The sequence below is a fragment of the Echiichthys vipera genome (assembly GCF_963691815.1).
Source record: "Echiichthys vipera genome assembly, chromosome: 4".
In the NCBI taxonomy this organism is placed as follows: Eukaryota; Metazoa; Chordata; class Actinopteri; order Perciformes; family Trachinidae; genus Echiichthys; species Echiichthys vipera.
Genome location: NC_139829.1, coordinates 34,142,150 through 34,164,542, shown reverse-complemented (window position 1 = coordinate 34,164,542; position 22,393 = coordinate 34,142,150). Strand labels below are relative to the sequence as shown.

The 22,393-nt window shown below is 43.7% G+C and overlaps 1 protein-coding gene across 1 annotated transcript in view; it reads right to left on the bottom strand.

Annotated features, from left to right (window-relative positions):
• Positions 1-21,025, bottom strand: part of citb (citron rho-interacting serine/threonine kinase b) — a gene marked incomplete at both ends in the record, with an annotated part of 53,751 nt that extends 32,726 nt beyond the window's left edge. Inside the window, 14 exons of the mRNA XM_083912821.1 lie at positions 404-457; positions 597-794; positions 2,249-2,423; positions 2,744-2,853; positions 3,069-3,185; positions 3,411-3,506; positions 6,372-6,497; positions 9,395-9,535; positions 11,008-11,061; positions 11,230-11,283; positions 12,014-12,184; positions 18,505-18,624; positions 18,893-19,036; positions 21,017-21,025. Coding sequence (XP_083768947.1) covers positions 404-457; positions 597-794; positions 2,249-2,423; positions 2,744-2,853; positions 3,069-3,185; positions 3,411-3,506; positions 6,372-6,497; positions 9,395-9,535; positions 11,008-11,061; positions 11,230-11,283; positions 12,014-12,184; positions 18,505-18,624; positions 18,893-19,036; positions 21,017-21,025 — 1,569 coding nt within the window. The remainder of the gene's footprint in view (positions 1-403; positions 458-596; positions 795-2,248; positions 2,424-2,743; positions 2,854-3,068; positions 3,186-3,410; positions 3,507-6,371; positions 6,498-9,394; positions 9,536-11,007; positions 11,062-11,229; positions 11,284-12,013; positions 12,185-18,504; positions 18,625-18,892; positions 19,037-21,016) is intronic.
• Between the last annotated feature and the right edge of the window lie 1,368 nt (positions 21,026-22,393).

Sequence of the window (22,393 nt, the reverse complement as noted above, 5' to 3'; positions counted from 1 at the left end):
ATATAAAAAGCAGCTAAAGTTGGATTCACATGATGCCTCATTATCAGAAGCTCTGGTGACAAGATGGCCAAACGAATCCCATAGCTCTGAATGCATCAGTGCGGAGCCACGCTCTTACTGTTCCCCAATCAAGATCAGTTAGTACATTTCCACATAAGGACCAAAAGAACGATGAGTGTGATGAGATGGATGATTTGTTTAAAGTTACAGCCCCAGTCACTTTGTGATTCATGGGGGTAGAAGAGGAATATTATTTGTATGAAGCGAGAATGACACATTTGGACTGAAGTATTGTGGCTACTAAAGGTTGTTAGTTATGTTTGATGATGTGTGAAGACTCAGCTGGTGTTCTGTAGCAGAAGAGCTGCCTATTCCTAAAAGAGAGAGCATAAAAGCATCTTACCGCACAGCTGTCTCTCAAGACATCAAACTTGCGTTGTATCTCGTCTCTGTGTGCCTAGCAAGTATGACAAGAGAGACAGAAGGACAGGTTTCAATGCCTGAATTATACAACTTCATAGAAGACATCACCTTCAGTACACCTCTACGTTCTCTCCCTCTCTCTCTCTCTCTCTCTCTCTCTCTCTCTCTCTCACTCTGAGCACAGTGATCTCCTCCTCAGCCTCTGCAGTGGTCTCCTCCAGCTCAGTCTTGGCATGCTGTAGTTGGCTCTCCAGAGCATGGCGAGCTGCCTGCAGATTGCTGATCTGGGATTCACGCTCCTGCAGTGACAGGGTCAAATCTGTAACCTGACGCTTAATCTCCAGCTTCTGTTCCTCGTGCTCCAGCCCAATCTATAAAGGGAGACAGGAAAGGGACATCAAGGTTGAGGTTAGTGATTCACCCCTAGGTGCAGATACTGACTATTGACCTCGACTCTGCCTCAATTCATTGTGCTGCTCTTTACTGTTACATCTGAATCAAAAATAGTATTTTTCTTCTGCCCAGTAAAATAACCATAAGACATCTGCACTGAGAAGACAAGGTTGTTGATTAATACCATGACTCAATGATCCAGGTGCTGACATTTCTAGCCTAGAAAACTCACTTTAAGGAGGAGATTGTCCTCTTCAAGATCACTGCACTGATCACAAACCACCACTAGATCCCAGCATTATGTCAGATGTCACATTTATATGTCAACCTAGTGGCTAGAGCCTATATTTAATCAATGATTATGATAAATGAATGATCAGGAACAATTGTATGAGCCTGTGAATGTTCTCATGTGTCCAGGTCGTCGTTATCCCCAAAGCAATTTCAGTCAAAAGCAACTGGACTTGGTTATTTGTCTAGGAAGATGTTTCACCTCTCATCCAAGAGGCTTCATCAGTTCATGTACGCATTTGACCAGACTGGGACTGGTCCAACTAACTGGTGTGGAGATCCAGGTATTTACTAAACCGTAGGTGGTTTCTGTAATCTGCATTTTTCCGAGCCAACCTTTCATGTTCCCCCACTATTTTAAGGGTTGCCGACCCAAACTGGTATGCAATGAGCCTGTGAATGTTCTCATTTGTCCAGGACGTCGTAATCCTCAAAGCAACTCCAGGCAAAAGCAACTGGACTTGGTTATTTTAGTTATTATGGACCAGTCCTTGTCCAGTCCCAGCCTGGTCCTGGTCCTGGTCCAGTCTGGTCAGATGTGTACATGAACTGATGAAGCCTCTTGGATGAGAGGTGAAACGTCTTCCTAGACAAATAACCAAGTCCAGTTGCTTTTGACTGAAAGTGCTTTGGGGATCAGTTGTATGCTGCACCTGCTTCCACATGGGCTCATGTTGCACTATAGTTATTTCTGCAACATAACTTCAGGAAAGCAATTAAACACAAGTGTTCGAACTATTTGGAGCCAGATGAAAGGGGACTAGCGCTCAATGTTATCTATACAACTTTCTTTTTTTTAAGATTATTTTTTTGGCCGTTTTTAAACCTTTATTACAAAGGACAGACAGGAAGTGACGTGAGAGAGAGGGGGAGACATGCAGCAAAGGCTGGTGGCTCAGTGGTCCCATGTAAAGAGGGTGCAGGTCCTTGACGCATCTATACAACTTTTAAAAGTTAATGCTTGGACATACACTGATTCTTTGTGTAGCTTTTCCATATTGGTCAGTAAAAATGACAAAATAAGAAGTGACAGGATGGGACAGCAGGACAATAAGAAATCATTTAGGAAAATGCAAAGAGTCTCTCTCTATCAACACGTGAATCTAGCTTTCTGCTCCATCTCCCCGTGATATCTCCTCACCTCTCGGAGCCTGGTTTCCTGCTCCAGCACTCGACTCTTATTGCTCTGCTCCTGCTGACTAATTTTCTCCAGATGCTCCTCCAGTTTGGCGTTCTGGGCCTCCAACTTCCCAGCCTGAGACTCCAAGTAGAACTTCTGCTGGCGGAGCTCTGAGATCATCTCTTCCTGGGCTTTCCTGTCAAGACCACACATACTTGTGTGCAAAAAGTTCAATGGGAGGCAATAAAACTTGATATTGTGCCATTATGTATACAATATATACACTTCAGTGACAGAAAACAAGGTACTTTGCAGTTAATGTTAAGCAAAAGCCACATCCTCTTTAACCAATATCTTGCCTTCATCTTATATAATGCCATTATCCCTGAATTGAATATTTAGCTGCGATCATCAGCAAAAGAATACAGCGTTTACTTATAGATAACTAGAGGAATATGGATGTTTTTCTAATGCTTTTAAAAAAAGAAAGAGTACGTTTTATGTATCCGTACTTACATGTTTTTCTGGGTGTAGATGCTGCTGTTGGCTGCCAGCTTGTTGGCCTCAGACAGCTCAGCAATTCTCTGCTCCAGGCTGTTCATCTTAGAGTCCATAGCATTTATGGTCTGCACAGAAATGGACAGTACAGCTTGTGTTTTAATTAAACATTCAGTCAGATCTTTACATTACAGATTATTTTGTGCTCATCATTACTGCAATTTCCCAGCTTGGGATCAATAAAGTATTTCTATTCTATTCCAAACAACAAAAATCTATGTCAGTGTGATGAATGTTATAATAGGCCTCAGTTAGTGTCGCTGCCAAGCTGGTCAGCTCTTACCGCCTTCTGTTCACTGATGATGCTGCACTTCTCCCGCACCTCCTCCTCATATTTGCTCTGACTGGACTCCAGCATCTCCTTGTCAGCCATGTCCGCCTTCATCTGGGCCTCCAACACCTGCTCAATGCCGGGCAGCCCACAGAACCATAACCAGGATATCACTTAACAGGACAGAGAACGGTGTGAAGATGACATACTGTAGATCTCCCAAGCATAGAGTTCCCCACAACTCAACCAAGCTGAAGTGTGACCTCCAACCACAGCACAAGGCACTTCCCTTGAGAACAGGACGTCAGGATACAAGTGGATATGTGTAAGTATGTGTGTGTTTGTAAATGTTACCTTTATTTTGTCTTCATAGAGCTTCTCCTTCTGCTTCAGATGAGACTCCAACCGCTGGGCTGTGCCTTGGGTCTCTCGCAAATTCTCCTCCAGCGCCTACACAGACATACAAATATGTTACGCACACAAAAGCTAAAAGTAGACTAACTGTGCTTCTTTATTTTAAGAGTAACGCACAAACCATTTGATCACAAGAAGCAGCTCACACATTTATGAAAAGAGTGGGATCAGAAGGACTCCTAAATCACAAACTCCTAATCACAATCACGGATGGTTCCTGCTGGTAATGTGCGTCATGATTCATTCATTCATCTTCAACCGCTTATCCCGGGGTCGGGGTCGCGGGGGTGCTGGAGCCGATCCCAGCTGACATCGGGCGTGAGGCGGGGTACACCCTGGACAGGACGCCAGTCTATCACAGGGCACATAGAGACGTACAGAGACAGACAACCATTCACACCTACGGGCAATTTTAGAGTCATCAATTAACCTAACACATGCATGTCTTTGGACTGTGGGAGGAAACCGGAGTACCCGGAGAAAACCCACGCAGACACGGGGAGAACATGCAAACTCCGCACAGAAAGGCCGAGGTCGGGATGCGAACCTGTAACCTTCTTGCTGTGAGGCGACAGTGCTAACCACTACACCACCGTGCGTCATGATGTTTTAGAATAATGCGGTTATAAAAAGCTTTAATTTAGCCACTGCACAGACATTTTGAGTGTGTTGGAGCCAGTATGAGATTCAATCACCCGTTCAGATCCCCCAACAATTCCAACTGACATAACTTTTCCAGGATGTCTAGTTATTCTATGATTACTGTCATGCAACTCCACCCAAATGCACAAATTTATTTGACTGGACGTCTATAAACTAATCACAGTGTTCCACATCATCTAAAGTGGACTGCAGCTCCAAGAACCCCACCTTGTTTTTGTCAGCGAGCATGGCTAACCGTGAGGCAAGGTACATTTGAATCCAATAATAATATTGTATATTAATTACATAATTTGTGTTATGTTGTTCGAATCCCGGCTGGGGCCCTTCTGTGTGGAGTTTGCATGTTGTCCCCGTGTCTGCGTGGGTTTTCTCCGGGTTCTCCGGTTTCCTCCCACAGTCCAAAGACGTGCAGGTGTTCGGTTCATTGATGACTCTAAATCACCCGTAGGTGTGAATGGTTGTATGTCTCTGTTCGTCTCTATGTGTCCTGTGATAGACTGGCGTCCTGTCCAGGGTGGACCCCGCCTCAAATCCCGGCTGGGGCCCTTCTGTGTGGAGTTTGCATGTTGTCCCCGTGTCTGCGTGGGTTTTCTCCGGGTTCTCCGGTTTCCTCCCACAGTCCAAAGACGTGCAGGTGTTCGGTTCATTGATGACTCTAAATCACCCGTAGGTGTGAATGGTTGTCTGTCTCTGTTCGTCTCTATGTGTCCTGTGATAGACTGGCGTCCTGTCCAGGGTGGACCCCACCTCACGCCTGATGTCAGCTGGGATCAGCTCCAGCCCCCCCCCCCCCACGACGTCGATAGGGACAAGCAGATGAAGATGAGTGATGTTATAGTACTTAATGTCAAAATATCACTTACATCTCTCTAGCTTTACTCAGGATGTTGTTGAAGAAAAGGGAAATGGGGAAATACTGTTCTGACTTGACTTTCACATGATACACCCCTGGACTGACCTTTTGTTTTATTATCAATCATTTTGTTAAAGTTATATAAAATATATCTGCAATGTGTTTTAGAGCATCCTTTTATTCAATGAGAGTTTACTATTCATGAAAAATAAGGTCTCTTAAGACTATTTAGTGTCATTTTTACTCTCATGTTCAGATTCTCGTCCATTGGAACGGAAATAGATGAATACATTAATAAATAATAAAGCATCTTAGTTTACAATTCTTCTGATTTATTAGCACATTTAGTGTAGAAATCCACCTTTACAATATATGTTTGATGCCAGCGTTCAATGTGTTTGAGCAGGCAGTGTTAACCGGGCGGTGTACATTTTTATTTAATGTATAAAATCAGAGATAACTCGTATTCAGAAACTGCATTCATGACTTTTGAGTATCCAACTGCTTAGACCGACCTCTCGAGCTCTTTCTTGACCTTTATCAGTGATTATAAAGGGAAAAGCACAAGTGGAACATAAACACAGTACTCACGCTGTGTTCCTAAATTGAACAGAGCAATTATTATTAACTATGCACTTTTCCACTTTACACCCACACAGTTGTTTTTCACTTATTTTTGCTGATCAAGTTGGAGCTCCGCATACGTAAGCAGAGGTTTAAGTGACGTCACCAAACTATATATATATATATATATATAGGATTAATCACATAATTTGTACCACTCTTACAGATGAAAACAATGTACAGGAGACACAGTCCATCCCACACCAATCAGGCAAACTGATTGAAAGCACATGTGTGGCTGTACATTTTAACCTCATTTATTGTAAAGGCTAACTTTGTGCCCTGTAAATTCCCATATATATATGTATACACACACACACACACACACAAACGCACATATATATATATATATATATATATATATATAAATCAGTGTGTGTGTGTGTGTGTGTGTTGACAGCGGTTGGTCTGCCAGCAGAAGTGGTCACTATCGATTATGCTGCGTTCACTTGTAATCCGAAATCGTGAACTTCAAACTTCTGAGTCAGGCTTGTAGCAAGGACAGAAGTGTAAAAGGAACGTGTGTGTGTGTGTGTGTGGCTGTGTGTGTGTGTCTGTGTGTGTGTGTGTGTGTGTGTGTGTGTGTGTGTGTACTTGTTCACATCCGGATCATCCATAAAGACAGAAAGTGATAAAACAAGAGTATTTTCAGAATTATTATATAAAATATCACTTCCTCTGCAAAGCTGACAATGAGCTATGTTTATCTCACACCTCCTCTGATTATTTTAGCTCCACACGAGTGGTGAAAGGTGAGTTACCAGAATCTTATCCGCCATCTGCTGAATCTGCTGGGCCTTGCTCTGGATCTCATCCTTCAGCTTCGTCTCCCGGCGCTCGACAATCTCCAGCCTTTTCACCTGGTTCTCCAGAGTCTTTCTACCGTCCTGCACACAGCGACCACAATTAATGCACAGACACACAAAAGCCTCAACTGACTCATAGATTATATCTTCATTTAGTTTTTAAGAGTTCAACCTCAGGTCACAGGATCCACTTTCTAAGATAGTGCTTTTTTGACATCACAGCACATTTTGTAGAAATGCTAAATACACTGAAGATTTCCACTTCAAGGAAGAGTTGATGATGTACTGATGCAGCCACATCCATTGGGCTCGTTAGTGCTGCACCTCTCCAAGGTTTATATCTCATTATTCCAAGTTCCTCACAATGGTTCAAAAGAGCTCTCATGTGTGAAGGTTTGAAAGGTCTTCAGAGCTGTTTAAATTTGACCGCGTCTATTCTCTTTCTGCCCAAATTAACCTATGCTAATTACATCATTTACATATCTAGTGCTGGATGCAAAGTGCTGTCTACAAGTAACAGACCGCGTCAAAAATTAAGTATACTGTATGTAACTACAGACTCTGTCTAAATGAATATATGATATACTGTTCGGTTCGGTATACTGTTCGGTTCATATCGGGGCACGGTGTTTTGGTTCAGTTCGGGTTTTTTTTCTATTTCTTTTAGATTCTTAAAATACCATGTATCAGATCTGTAGCCTAATAATTAAAACAAAAATGTAATCAGATATTCTCAAGGACATGTCATGCAATCATGCAAAAACTGAAATAATAAGGCAGCTAGCTCAGGGATCAATGTAACAATCTTAAATGAAAGTGAAGTGAGATTTTGAAACAGTAGGAGACACATTAATACATTTACGCATTTATATATTTAGTTGGCAAAAAGGTAAACAATTGTTTGCTTTCTAGGTAAGAAAATAAACACTTTTACATTGTCAAATCTTAGAAAAAATGAAGAGAATAGGTTTTCTTTCATTAAAATATGCACAAACATGAGCAAGTCTCCCAGCGTGCCGGGACTTGACGCGCTGAGACGTAGCGCTGAGACGTAGCGCAGAGACATAGCGCAGAGACATAGCGCAGAGACGTAGCGCTGAGACGTAGCGCTGAGACGTAGCGCAGAGACGTAGCGCTGAGACGTAGCGCTGAGACGTAGCGCTGAGACGTAGCGCTGAGACGTAGCGCAGAGACGTAGCGCAGAGACGTAGCGCAGAGACGTAGCGCTGAGACGTAGCGCTGAGACGTAGCGCAGAGACGTAGCGCAGAGACGTAGCGCAGAGACGTAGCGCAGAGACGTAGCGCAGAGACGTAGCGCTGAGACGTAGCGCAGAGACGTAGCGCAGAGACGTAGCGCTGAGATGTAGCGCTGAGACGTAGCGCAGAGACGTAGCGCAGAGACGTAGCGCAGAGACGTAGCGCTGAGACGTAGCGCTGAGACGTAGCGCTGAGACGTAGCGCAGAGACGTAGCGCAGAGACGTAGCGCTGAGACGTAGCGCTGAGACGTAGCGCTGAGATACGAGAGAGGACAGCGGTCATGAAGGCTTACGCTACGTTGCACCTCATAAACTGAACGGGACACACGTGTACCGAACCGTTACTTGCGTACCGACCGGGACGGATTTTTTCGGTATACCGTTCCACCCCTACTGTATACATACAAATCTTTATAGCAGCTGATGGATCGTGTGTCATTGTACAGTTTTACATTTGGCTTCTAAAAGGAAGTGTTGCTGGGACAATGTTGAAGACGATGGAAGACGATGCCTTATGCTTTGTGCACTCTTGCAGCAAAGAAATGTTTAAGGTTGGGACATCCCTCGTTTGTTCCTATGTAGTGTTTTCCCAAGGTTTACAGCGTTGTTGGGGGGGGTTTAGTTCATTTATTTCTCTGAGAGTGTCATTAATTTGTGAAAAAGTGGATTAAATATGCTGAAGAGTCTCTTCTACTTAATGAAACTTAATTAGAAAAGTTTGTATCACTGCAGAAGAAAGGTTTTTTTTTTTAGTTATTTCCTTTCTCTGTCTTTTCTTCTGTTGTCTGACATGAACGTTGCCTCTCAAACATCAGTGGCTTGTTGGTTTGTGGTTTGCACACGGCACTGAAGTCTGCTACGCTGCCCTTATATGGGTTTATGGGGTTTTTCCGAAGCGCCCGACACGTGCATCCAATTTAAGATCAAATGGAATTCATCAACACACTCAGGAAGAACAGATTAGCTGTCAGCGCACGTTTCATGAATCACACACTTTTATTTTCCTCCTATTTCTTTGTGCAAGTACAAATATAAGACAACATGCACATGTTTGAGCCCCAATGTTGAGATGCTTGAAACATCATATTAGGATTTTGTTTAGAGGAAACTTAAATTATAGTCTAAAATGTAAGAATATATAGGATTACTTTTTATTATTTATTATTTTTTCTGATGCAAGAGGACGAATAAGAGTGGTAAACTTTATGACACCAGTAACAATAACTGCATCTCTGTGGTCAAGATCACAGCTTGTCTGCACAATGACTACAGTAGGACTTTGCGTAGTCTGTCTGGTGTGATATGGGTGTAAGCCTGAGACTATGATTGTTTGTACACAGCACATCAATGTCTTTTTATTTTATTAGAAATCTGCGTGGGACACTCTGGGCCAGCGAGGTAGCTTCACAACCCAGGAAAAAAATCACACAAACACAAGTGGATTCTCTTTTCAGAAGATGATTAACTGTGTCAAACACTCCATCGGACATGCTATCATGCCATCACAGCACAAGTGTTTCTCAGAAGGTGCAAGAACAACATGTTTACAAGAGAACATATGGGCTCTTTGTGCTTAGCGGAGACCCCAGCCAGATTTATTTATGCAACACTTAAAACAAAAAGGCCCGGGATGTCGCAAAAGAGTGACAAGATACACTGAATAACCAGAATTTATATACGCTCGGCTTTGTGGTGTGTGAGGTGTGTGTGTGTGTGAGTACCTCAGTCTCACGAAGGCGTCTACGGAGGCTGTCACTGGAGTCTTCCTTGTTCTGAAGCCTCTCCAGTTCTCGCTCCATGCGCTCTTTGGCCGCTTTCATACTCTGAAGGAGCTCTGTACCCTCAGCGCTGGCCTTTAATGACTAGGTGGTACAAGGAGAATATAACTGTGTTTATATGTTATTTACACTCAAATGTAACAGAAAGTCCATATTAACCTGGTCTAATTGACAAAATCTCACATGCAGTCTCTGATGCAACGTGCCAATGTAGAATGATTAATAACAACTCATAGAATAGAGTGAAAAATCAACATGTACCAGTATGTTAATTCTATAATAACAAATCAAATACATGAAATGAAGTTACATACGCAGCCCTATGTAAAACATACACTCCAAGCAACACTGCTGACACTAAGTTACAATGCACTGAATATTGATATAAAGTTTATGTGTATAAAGAATAATGTTACACCCTTTCCTGCAGTGGCTACTAGCTAACAAACTCATGTATGTTCTCATCTCATCTCATCTCATCTCATCTCATCTTCAGCCTCTTATCCGGGGTCTGGTCGCAGGGGCAGCAGCTTTAGCAGGGGACCCCAAACTTCCCTTTCCCGGGCCACATTAACCAGCTCTAACTGGGGGATCCCGAGGCGTTCCCAGGCCAGTGTGGAGATCTAATCTCTCCACCTGGTCCTGGGTCTTCCCTGAGGCCTCCTCCCAGCTGGACGTGCCTGGAACACCTCCCTAGGGAGGCGCCCAGGGTTCATCCTTACCAGATGATCCTGAACCACCTCAACTGGCTCCTTTCAACACAAAGGAGCAGCGGCTCTACTCCGAGTTCCTCACGGATGCTGAACTTCTCCCCCTCTCTCTAAGGGAGACTCCAGACCCCCTCCTGAGGAAACACATTTGGCCGCTTGTACTCGCGACCTCGTTTTTTCGGCCCAGCTTTCATGACCACAGGTGAGGGTAGGAACCAAGATTGACCGGTAGATCCAGAGCTTTGCCTTCCTCAGCTCTCTTTTCGTCACAACGGTGCGGTAGAGCGACTGCAGCTCCGCCCCTGCTGCTCCGATTCTCCGGCCAAACTCACGCTCCATCGTCCCCTCACACGTGAACATGATCCTGAGGTACTTGAACTCCTTCACTTGGGGTAAGGACTCATTCCCTATGTTGCTTATATGAAATCTTTAAACAAACTCCGCTGGGCTATTTTAATCCTGCTGCTTATTTCATGAAGCGCTTTGCATCGAGTCTGAAGTAGACCTTGAATGTCAGCACCGCAACCTCATGAGCTCTTGGCATAAAGGATGGTACTTAAAAATATTCATTTCTAGGAAAAGACAATTAGGATGAAATTATCTTTACTAATGAGGCGCAACTGTTTAAATGCTGATAATTAAGCAGTTTAAAAAAGACAGTTTAACAGTTCCCGGGCCATAGACCAAAACTGACTGTAGACCTCAATTTAAGAGAGACGGAGAGAGAAAGAATGAGGTCAGGGAGCGTGGAGAAGGAGTTTATACACTCATCTGAAAGGGTAAAATGCTGTTACATCTCTTGCTCGTATAAATTATTCATTAATCTTCCCAGCAGAAATATTGTACCTTGGAAAGCTTCTCTTGAAGATCCTGGATCTTTGCCTGCTGCTCAGCACTGTTCTGAAAAAGAAAAGTACAGTGGTTGTGATATGTAAAGGTAATAAGATGTAAAAGCTTATCATCCTTTGTTAAAGCCACTTGAACTTGTCGGTGTCCTTATCTCGACCTATTTTCCCATCTTCATCAATCACAGAATCTAATGACAATTAAATTAACTTCATTTTCTACCTTCTCCAACTTGCCGATCAGCTCCTCTGCATCTGCTTTGCCTTGCTCTTTGACCTGTGAAAATAAAGGACACTGAGATCCCTCCTAGTGCTGATCCCGGCAATTCAACGGTATAGAGGAAACTTTACTACAAGTGAGATAAATAAGATGCTATCGTATCGTTAAATTGAGTTACACTGTGATAAACCGTAACTCTTTGAGCCCCCTTCACACCGAGATTCTGCAACAGCGCTGCAGTGAACGTACGCCACAACGCTGGCTTTTTGTTCATTTAGGCGTTAATGCTTTCACACAGAGCGGCGTCATTTTGGCGTCTAAAGTATGTCAGCCGCCCTCGAAACCGACCCGCACACAAGCTGTCAACTTTATACATTACAGTAACTGTCAGTAGAGAGAAGGGCAGAGATTGAAAGCAGCGCTCCAGCACCGTGTGTGTGTGTGTGTGTGTGTGTGTGTGTGTGTGTGTGTGTGTGTGTGTGTATGTGTGTGTGTGTGTCAGACAGGGTAGAGAGAAGATGGACTATTGCACACAATGTTTCTGTAAGTTAACAACTCTGGACACTGCTTTGCCACTTTTTAAACCTGCCTATGGGTCCAGTGTGCATCACTACTGTGTGTCGTTCCGCTCTGCACCGTTGCGGTCTGTGACTACCTCTGCTGCCGACTGATCCGATACGCCGTTTCGTCTCTGTAACTTTCACACAGCTTAATAAAAGGGAATCGGCCCTGCAAAGAAACAGGCAGTGTGAAAAGGGCTTATGTAACTTTCAGAGTCAGTGTAGACCTTCTGCATCCTGTGCTGGTAGTCGGCAGCCTTCCTCTTCAGGTCCTCGCCGGTCTGCCGAGACTCTTTCAGCTCAGACTCATACAGGTCGCTACGGCGACGGGCAGCAGACAGGTCCTCCTCCAGTTGTCTTATGGAAACTCGCATCTCCTCCAGCTGGGCATGATATTCCTGCACAAAGAACACAGCAGAGGAGAGGAGAGGAGTCAGGACAATGAGTACATTCTACTAAGCAGAGCCCATAGCCCTTCTATAAAGACCCTGTAATGGTACAGTCTTTTAAAATGGTGGCTACATGTTACCACTCATTCAGTTAACATCCATTAAAAGCGCCCCTCTACGAAAGCAGCAAACAAAGAACAGTGATTGCTGTAAGTCTTAAGTGGAAAAGAGCTTTCCATCCGCTTTAATGTTGTTTGACCTGAACGGGTTTGAAGAAAATGTCCTTGTTAGAAGCTTTTGCATCATTAATAAGAACAAACTCATTCATAAGAGATGCTTTTAGACGTGCTGCTGGTGCAGAAGCACATTCAAACTTAGCAGGATGACAACGGTTCGATGTAGGGAAGCAGCGATTGGGAAATTCTGAGCAGATCCTGATGTTCAAAAACAACAACTTGGCTGATGCCAAAGCTTTTCTGCTGTTGTTTATTTTGTTTTCGTTGTTATTTATTCCCCCATTTTGTGCCGGGCAAATCTCTAAAGTCAGTCTTTAAAGGAGCTCAAATTCAGTCACGCCAACAACCTTTAACATTAACCTTCTTTCACATTAAAAAGATAATACAAATAAAAAAATAACTGCTTTAAATAAAAGCCTTTTACACCTTTTAATACTACATTTACTGATGCAACATAGCAGATTAACATTGGCCACAGACAAAGGATTGTGGAGAGAAACATTTGACCAGCCAGAGTCACTTCATGCACATGTCCATTCAAAGGTCATTAGTTACAGCCTAACAGATGTAATTTGAACCTCCTCATCAGTGTACAGGGCACATCGTCCTGTCTGTCAGGCTAATAAAAAGTAGCATCCTTCTGCATCCAGGGACACTGGAGCTCAACCGTCACAGATTAGGACGAGTGAAGTAGACAACATCAGACATGGTGCAAACAGTGCTAAATGTGGAGCGGGTTATATACAGCGTATAACCATGAACCCTGAGTAAAGAGGCTGTCTCCGTAACCAGTGAGCCCATGTCCAGCCCATGTTGGCCGTCCGTGTGTATGTGAAGTGACTTGTGTGGGTCAGGCAAGAAAAAACAGGCTGCACAGTATAAAAGTACCTGTCCGCTGATCCTCCAATGAGCATTTCAGTTGACAGCTCCCATCAACGGAGTGACTGGATCTCCTGGGTGCTACTTTTCATCTAGTCAAGACTTCTCAAGTTGATACAACCTGGAAATGATCTTCCAGTTTCAGTAATTCTTCAGCGAAGCAGTGACTCGCTCAGTGAGGAAATTAAAGACAAGGGAATTCAGCCCTTCAATAATCTAAGAGCTTGTGAAGCACTGAATCATCTTTCATTACAGGGAACCAGCTGTACAATCTGTACTCTGTCCTTGGCTCACGCTGGTTAGCTGTTGCAAACAAACGTTGGATTTAGCCCTAATGGATAAGTTACTGGTACTGAAAACATTTCCAAGAGACCAGAAAAGACACTCAAAACTCTATTTAACTAAATATAATTGAGTGTAAAGTGAGCAGTCACTCTCTCTCTCTCTGCTTACAGACCTTATCTGCAGTATCATCAGCACTAAAACACCCAACACTCATGACTGAAAATCTTATGTAAGTAAAAACTCTGTATATTAGGGGATGACGGTTGCATTTCTGATTATTTCATCTTGTTGTTTCTCTGGTTGCAGAATGGCTGAAATAGAGCGTAATACAAACATTTCGTCTCATTCATTGGGCGGCTGTGGCTTGGTGGCAGAGTGGGTCGCCCTCTGATCGAGAGATTGGTGGTTCGATCCCCATCTCCCCCCGTTCCACATGTCGAAGTGTCCTTGAGCAAGACACTGAACCCCAAATTGCTCCCCGTGCTGCGCATGGGTGTGTAAATGTGGTGTGAATGGTTAGATCAGATTAGATGGTATGTAGATGTCCACTGCCATCAGTGTGAATGTCTGTGTGAATGGGTGAATGTGACAAACACTGTGAAGCGCCTTGAGTAGTCAGATGACTAGAAAGGCGCTATATAAGTACAAGTCCATTCATTCATTCATTCATCTTCAACCGCTTGTCCCTGTCGGGGTCTGGGGCTGGGGCCCTTCCGTGTCTGCGTGGGTTCTCTCCGGCTTCCTCCCACGGTCCAAAGACATGCACGTGTTAGGTTAATTGATGACTCTCAATTGCCATATCATTTTGGACTCTGCATTAATTTAAATGTGAGTGTGAATGGTTGTCTGTCTCTGTTTGTCTCTACGTGCCCTGCGATAGACCAGGGTGTACCCCGCTTCACGCCCGATGTCAGCTGGGATCGGCTCCAGCCCCCCCGTGACCCTGATAGGGACAAGCGCTTGAAGATGATGGACATGCTCACGGAAAGTTTGACACTGAACCAGTAACTTGAGGGGCCGGGCTTAGCAAACTGTCAACTGACTAATGATACCAGTTATGCACCAAGAGTAGCACCAAGGCCATAACAGCAAAGGTGAAGACGGCTGCAAACAAACATGGATGCAGATAATGCAGAATCAGACTTGCAAGTGTTTTAGATGCAGGAAATGTATTTAACACATATGTTAAGTTTTGGTCTCAAACAAAGAAAACTTGACTGGGTATCTTTAACTCTGCATTGAGGTTTTGTCTACAAATAGAAAAAAAACAATCTGACCTGTTCAGTTATGCACACATTTACACAATACACACATAAACTGAGGGCCCATAAAATGCCTTTTGTGTTTAAACAACCAAAACACAAACAGTTCCTCTTTGGTGAAATTGTCTCTTTGCATGTGTTTGCAGGTCTTGATGGCTTTGGCACAGATTTCTTTTCTTTGAAAATGAATCTATCCTAAATCTCTGTTTGTTGATCCAACACTGAAGGATTTCTGCATGAAAATGATAAACACTGCAGTCACATGACAGTGCGTGGGAGACAGATGCTTTTCAAGATGAAATGCTGGATTTAGTCGACTTAAATACACGGCTCAGACGCACCAATGGGAACACAGAGCCAGATACTATGCATGAATCTGAAGATACAGACTCTTTCTTTTAATCATAGTTTATCTATAGAAGATTTACGGTATTTGAGAAGGTTTGTGATTGTTGAGATTCCCCACACAGTTACGAGCTCCACACACAAAGCTTTACTCACACCTTCTGACTTTCCCTATGGGGGTGTGATATGAATATTCCACTGACAGTGTTTCACTTGAACTTGTGCCTCAAGACAGACAAGCTTGACCTTTACTTGCAGAACCCCTGGACAGGAGACATAGTGAGTCAAAAAATCCAGCAGTAGCTTTGGTAGCAATGCACTCCTCAAATATCAAACAAGCAATTTAATAAGTAGTCATGCTTGCTCTGTGGGGCTGTAAGCAAAAGAGTGGATGAAAACCCATACTCCTGCTCTGTTACATGATAATATTCACATTAGCATAGCAGAGATTTGCCACCTAAACACTCTCCTCGCCAGAAATGTCCTCCAGCTCCTCCTGAGGGATCCCCACGGGCCTCCGAATGCTTAAAATAAGAACGATAGTCCAACAGGGTCTGAAACCCCTTTGGCAAGTTGAAACTTTGAGGGTTTTGCTTTCAACCATTTCTGTAACTTTCCTAAACAACCTGACAATCATTTCCATTTCATACAGCAACTGTGTGGAGGTGATGAGGTACGCAGAATTAAACCTCTCTCTTTCCTTTCACTGTGTAACACCGTCAACCACTTTCAGAATCAGAATCAGAAATACTTTAATAATCCCATTTGTTACAAAGCTCCAGATATACAAACAACACATATTATACAGACAACATATATTAGAAAAACTTCAATCAAAACTCAAATTTAAATTTACAGAAATTAATATTTACAGTAGTGAAACATTGGTCATGACCGAAAGAACCAGGTAGCGGGTACAAGTGGCCGAAACAAGTTTTCTCAGGAGGGGGTCTGGAGTCTCCCTTAGAGAGAGGGGGAGAAGTTCAGCATCCGTGAGGAACTCGGAGTAGAGCCGCCCAGGACTAGGTGGAGAGATTATAATCTCTCCACCTGGTCCTGGGTCTTCCCCGAGGCCTCCTCCCAGCTGGACGTGCCTGGAACACCTCCCTAGGGAGGCGCCCAGGGTTCATCCTTACCAGATGATCCTGAACCACCTCAACTGGCTCCTTTCAACACAAAGGAGCAGCGGCTCTACTCCGAGTTCCTCACGGATGCTGAACTTCTCCCCCTCTCTCTAAGGGAGACTCCAGACCCCCTCCTGAGGAAACACATTTCAGACGCTTGTACCCACGACCTGGTTCTTTGGGTCCTGACCCAGCTTTCATGACCACAGGTGAGGGTAGGAACCAAGATTGACTGGTAGATCGAGAGCTTTGCCTTCCGGCTCAGCTCTCTTTTCGTCACAACGAATTTTAAATCAAAATACCTCTTTAATACCATTAAATACTGTGGTGCTGCAGAGATGTCCAGGCCCACACATCCTATTCTAGAGACTTAAGAAAGCACCTTTGTTTGTAACCAATCCCGGCAGAAAATGATCAAATCTCAGTTGCAATATCAGCCAAAATAATTGCAAATCAATTTTTAGGTTTTTTTAAATTGTTCAGCCCCATTTTGAATTGCATGAACTTCTACTACTATAATATTTTTTGGTAGAAATGTCATTTTTGAACAGCAACGCAAGTTTCTCTGAGTTAGGATTACAGTAAAGGATGCGGGTAAAACCATTTTCAACCTTGAAGCAGTAAGTGTATGCACAGTGCATGCCATTAAAGGCAGATTTTCAAGACCTCCTCACCAGGGGGAAAATTAGTAAGATAAGAGATAATAAAAAAAGCTCTAATCAGGACAGGGTGCATTCATCTAACACGGACCACTCGTTTTAAGGTGTGTATATCAAGTGATGTTATGCTTCTCAAACAGTGTGAGCTAGGGCCCCGGCACCTCATCACGACAGCCTGCCCACTGCATCAGTACTCTCTTCACTCCTAGGTATATGGCTCCCATCACCATAGCAACCATTGCACAATGTATTCAGTGCTTTGTAACCAGCACGAGTGTAGGCTGAGAAAAAACAGGTTGCTTTTTCTATAAGCTATCTCAAAATGATGGCGCATAATGCCAAGAAGACGATTTTACTTAACTGTCAATTTTGTAACAGCTTCATTCTCACAGCTGGCAACACTCAGTCATGTGCTGCTGCCACACACACACACACACACACACACACACACACACACTCATACATGCCACACACTCATCACACTTGATTTCAGTAATTAAGGGCTGCGTGTACAGTAAAGCTCCCCTGTCTTTTCTCCCGATTCCAGAGATTCCCACTGAGTCGACCCAGCAGGTTCTTGATACAGTCTTTATACTTTACTCAGAGGACTACAGATTGTATAATTAACTTAGTCTACTGCATTGGTTTTTCTTTCAAAGAAATGTGTAAACTTAAAATGTACTTGGACTGTCGCCTCACAGCGAGAAGGTTCCAGGTTCGCATCCCGGCTGGGGCCCTTCTGTGTGGAGTTTGCATGTTGTCCCCGTGTCTGCGTGGGTTTTCTCCGGGTTCTCCGGTTTCCTCCCACAGTCCAAAGACGTGCAGGTGTTGGGTTCATTGATGACTCTAAATCACCCGTAGGTGTGAATGGTTGTCTGTCTCTGTTCGTCTCTATGTGTCCTGTGATAGACTGGCGTCCTGTCCAGGGTGGACCCCGCCTCACGCCCAATGTCAGATGGGATCGGCTCCAGCTCCAAGATGAATGAATGAATGATAAAATGTACTTAAAGTGTATTTATTCACGTATTATGAAGTGAATTTCCATATTCCCTGATATACAATGAAACACTGTAGATGAAATGCATCGTTATATAAAAAGGTTGACAACCATCACATAATAATCAACATAAGTAGAGTTATGTGAAGTGAGGCATGCTGTAGGTGTTTAATGTTATACTGACTGCACTCCTAAAGCGTGTCAACATCATGTGCCTGTCTAATTAACACTCGCAACCCACACATTCAGCCTCGGTGACTTGACCTGCTCCGCCTGACTGTCATTATGAAATACTCTGAACCTGCTTCATTTCTAAAAAATACATCTTTTGACATGTCTTCTTTATGCGCAACATACGGTGTATTAAACCCAAGTATATATTTCAACACACCAACATAGAGCTAGCTAATATGAATCATGAAATCTTAACATTTTTTCCTGGATACTGATTCCACTGACAGATGATAGATTATCATATTGAATTGTTGCCCGGCCCTGCGCTGACATACCGTACCAAGATGACGCTCAAGATGACGTCCTACCTGCTCCTTGATCTCTTGAAGCTTGTTGCTCTGCTCCCGGATGTCATGGAGGAGCTGCAGAGCTTTATCATCCTCCTGTGACACTTCCATACGAGCCTGTTCCAAACTGCGCTTCAGACTCTGAAACCAAGACAGTCATATGTCCAGTCAGTCAGTTTGTTGGATACACTAATACACTCTGAAACAACGACTCAGCAATAAAGTGTTCTAACGTCATAATGAGTGATGATTCCACTTTAGGGCGATCTTTGAGGCTTTCCTGTTGAATTGGATTGCTGCAGTGAGGTGTTTCTAATATTTGTTAATGAACTCGTGCGGCTAAAAACCCATAGCAGTCAAATCCTGTAAACATACAACCGTGCGTGTGTGTCCACCATGGGCTACTCACACTGCATTCTGTGATGTAGGTTGCCAGGTCCTGTTCCAGGATGGTCCTTTGGGTCTCTGAGGCCTTCAACTCAATATCCTTCTGCTGCAGCACCGACTCAAGGTCAGACATCTTCCTCTGGACAAGTGAGATCTCCTGCTCAACCTGGAAACAAGAACATAGCATGGACCTAACTTTTCACAGACAGTGTAGTTCCATTTAATGAATCTCTGGGGCCCATGGATGTGAGTTGTTATTGTTTTTCACAACGTCCCTGACAGTGTAGCTCTGTCAAGGATGACTTTCAACCATCTAGAATATTAAGGAAATATAAGTTACAATGCACTTAATGTTTGTGTGTTTATTTATGTGCATCTGCAAGTGTACAAGACTGCTCTTGTTTGGTGGTACATGTCATTGGGAGTGATTGATGATACAATTAGACGTGCCATTAAAGAATTACAGGGCCCGAGGGGCACCGGGAAACCAGAAAAACAGCAGGGCTGGCAGATACACAGTCCAAGCACTTAGTGTATGATAGCACTAACACACAGTCAGTATGCAGACACATGCTCACAATAACACGGTGCCACAGCATGGGGCTGGAGACTGTAAAAGCAATGGGTCAACACTGTACTGCAATCCGAGCTTCTCTCAAAAAATTAAAAAGGTTTCCCATTTCCAACATGTTTAAAGGGGAGTTATTCTGCTCATTTTCAGGTTTATACTCTAGTATTTTGGGTTCCTACTAGAACATGCGTACATGCTTTATTTGTCTCTTAGTGTCTGTCTGGATATACCTGTATTCACCCTCTGGGCTTTATCAGGAGGGGGTCTTAAAGAGACTAAAAACAGTCTGCTCTGATTGGTCAGTGCTTCTGGGTCCTCTGTATCTACACTCTCTGTGTTTCTGCAACGTCACTGCAGCTGGGGAATGACTGTAACAGCACTGTAGCAGCATTCTCCACCCAAAAAGTATAGTTGTGACATCACAGCTGTACAGAAGTCCTGACAGCTCGTTTAAAGGCACAGTTTCTGAATACAGGCTGTGTGCATTAAAACGATTGAGCGTTTGGATACTTACACAGTATTCATGTGGCTCCTCAACCTGCTTTATAATCAAAAAACACATGGTGTGGTACAAACACATTCCAAATGTGTCCTACTTTATTTTCTGTTGCAGTTATGTGAAAACTCTCTTTTCAGTTCTTCCATCATGTTAAGCACTTACCTTGTACTTTATTTACCGTATTTTCCGCACCTAAAAACCTCCACATGTCTCAAAAGCCGACAGTGCGCCTTATAATCCGGTGCTCCTTATATATGGACCAATATTGAGTCACAACAGGTCTCACAACTACGGTGAGCAGCCGCCGACTCTATTTTCCCCCGTAGAAGAAGTAACGCGCGGTGCATGTTGAGATATACGACTGCGTGAAGCGTGCCGTTTCATTTCCATTTGTGTGTTTGTGTAAAGAGCCCAAAATGGCTCCTGTTAAGAGACACGCTTACGACGCAGAGTTTACACTCAAGGCCATTAGTCACGCAGTAGAACACGGGAATAGAGCAGCAGCCAGAGAGTTGAACATGAACCAATCAATGGTGCCGAAGTGGAGGAAGCAACAAGACGACCTGCGCCAAGTAAAGAAAACTAAACAGAGTTTCCGAGGGAACAGAGCGAGACGGCTGCAGCTGGAGGACAAACTCCAACAGTGGGTTGTTGAACAGAGAGCAGCAAGTAGAAGTGTCCGTACAATCACTGTTCGACTGAAGGAAACAGCGCTAGCACGCCAACTTAGCATCAATGAATTTAGAGGCGGTCCTTAACGTAACCCCAGCCTCGACTGTTGTGTCTGTTCTATGCGCCTTATAGTGCGGTGCGCCGTATAGTGCGGAAAATACGGTAGTTTGTAATTCTTAGCACTCATTTTGTTTGTACTTTTAAGATACTTTTACTTGTGGTTTGTGTTATAAAGAGTTGTAGTCTTCTTTGTTCAATCATGGACAAACAGTGTGAAGAGGAATACTAAGATATATAAACACACACACACTCCCACTCAGCAACAGCGTAGAGGAAAAACTGACAAACAGATGGCTGATGTAGCTCGTTCTGGAAACAAACTCTTACCATGTGAAGAGTAATACCTGTGACATGTGTCCGGCAATTCTGGCTGTTTTGTGTTTTTAATGACGCTTTTCCAACGGAGATAGTGTTTATCAGGAGAGTTGATGGATGTAGTCACTGATCTGTAGGAAAGGAGAGAGTGAGGAGAGAATGGGAGATAGGGAACAGGGAGAGAAACATGATGGCAAACAGTCTTTATGCACAACCTCTCCTGAAAACAGAAGGGCACCTAACTATGATCATACTGTACAGGACTTTTTTCCAGCCTGTCAATTGGAACAACTAACCTTTCATATGTGTTCATGCTAGAGTTTAAGTACCTACAACTGTAAATGTTTAGCTCTTAAAAGGGAACTACACAATTCCTTTAATTGTCCCGCAATGGAGAAATTCAATTTTCACTCTATTTTTTTCATTTTACACACACACAGGCCCGAAATACACACACAGGCAGGACCTATATACATGCAACTAATGGAGAGATGTCAGAGCGAGGGGGCTGCCAGTGACCGGCCCCCCGAGCAGTTGGGGGTTCGGTGCCTTGCTCAACAGCACCTCGGCAGTGCCCAGGAGATGAACTGGCACCTCTCAAGCCACCAGTCCACGCTCCATTCGTGGTCACCTATGGACTGAGCTACCGCCGCCCCTCAACACACATAATCATTGAAGTAATCCATGGATGTTATTCCTTTGGCCTAAGAAAGTTCAATCAATATCAGTGAATGTGAGAAGTAAGTCTCAAAGCTGTGATGTCACCAGGTAAAAAATGTGGAGCTGCTCCATAGACTGTGACTGGAAGACTGAGTTTGTCATAATCTAATCATTCAAACCACATTCAAACCTATGCACAGCAATTTGGGGTTCAGTGTCTTGCCAGAGGACACTTCGACATGCGGACCAGAAGAGGCAGGGATCAAAGCACCCACGACCGGCTCTACCTCTGAGCCGTTCTAGACCATACACATAACACGTATGAATGCAGAAAATAGGCGTAGTTACCCTTTAAACAACGGTCGCGACCCGAGATCACAGCTGTGAGTATTGCAATCAAAACTAGATTCATGTTCACTACTAATAGCTCAATCAAGCAAATGAACCCTTATTAAATACATTTTTAAAGACACATTTTAAGTGACTCTAATACCGAGAAGATTAATACGCAATCAATCAAGCACAGGAGACCGATGACACTGATTTCATGCACAGTAAAAGGATGACACACATCACTGCTGTTCACAGGAGAGACCTACAGACCAAATCTGCACTCATATTCTAGCTTAACGGAGGCTATAAATATCCTGCTCGTGTTCACACAACAGCCTCTTTTTTACCACCGCTGGATATATTTGGCAGCTTTTGTGATCAAGAGGCAGGCGAAGAATGAGCGACAGAGGGAG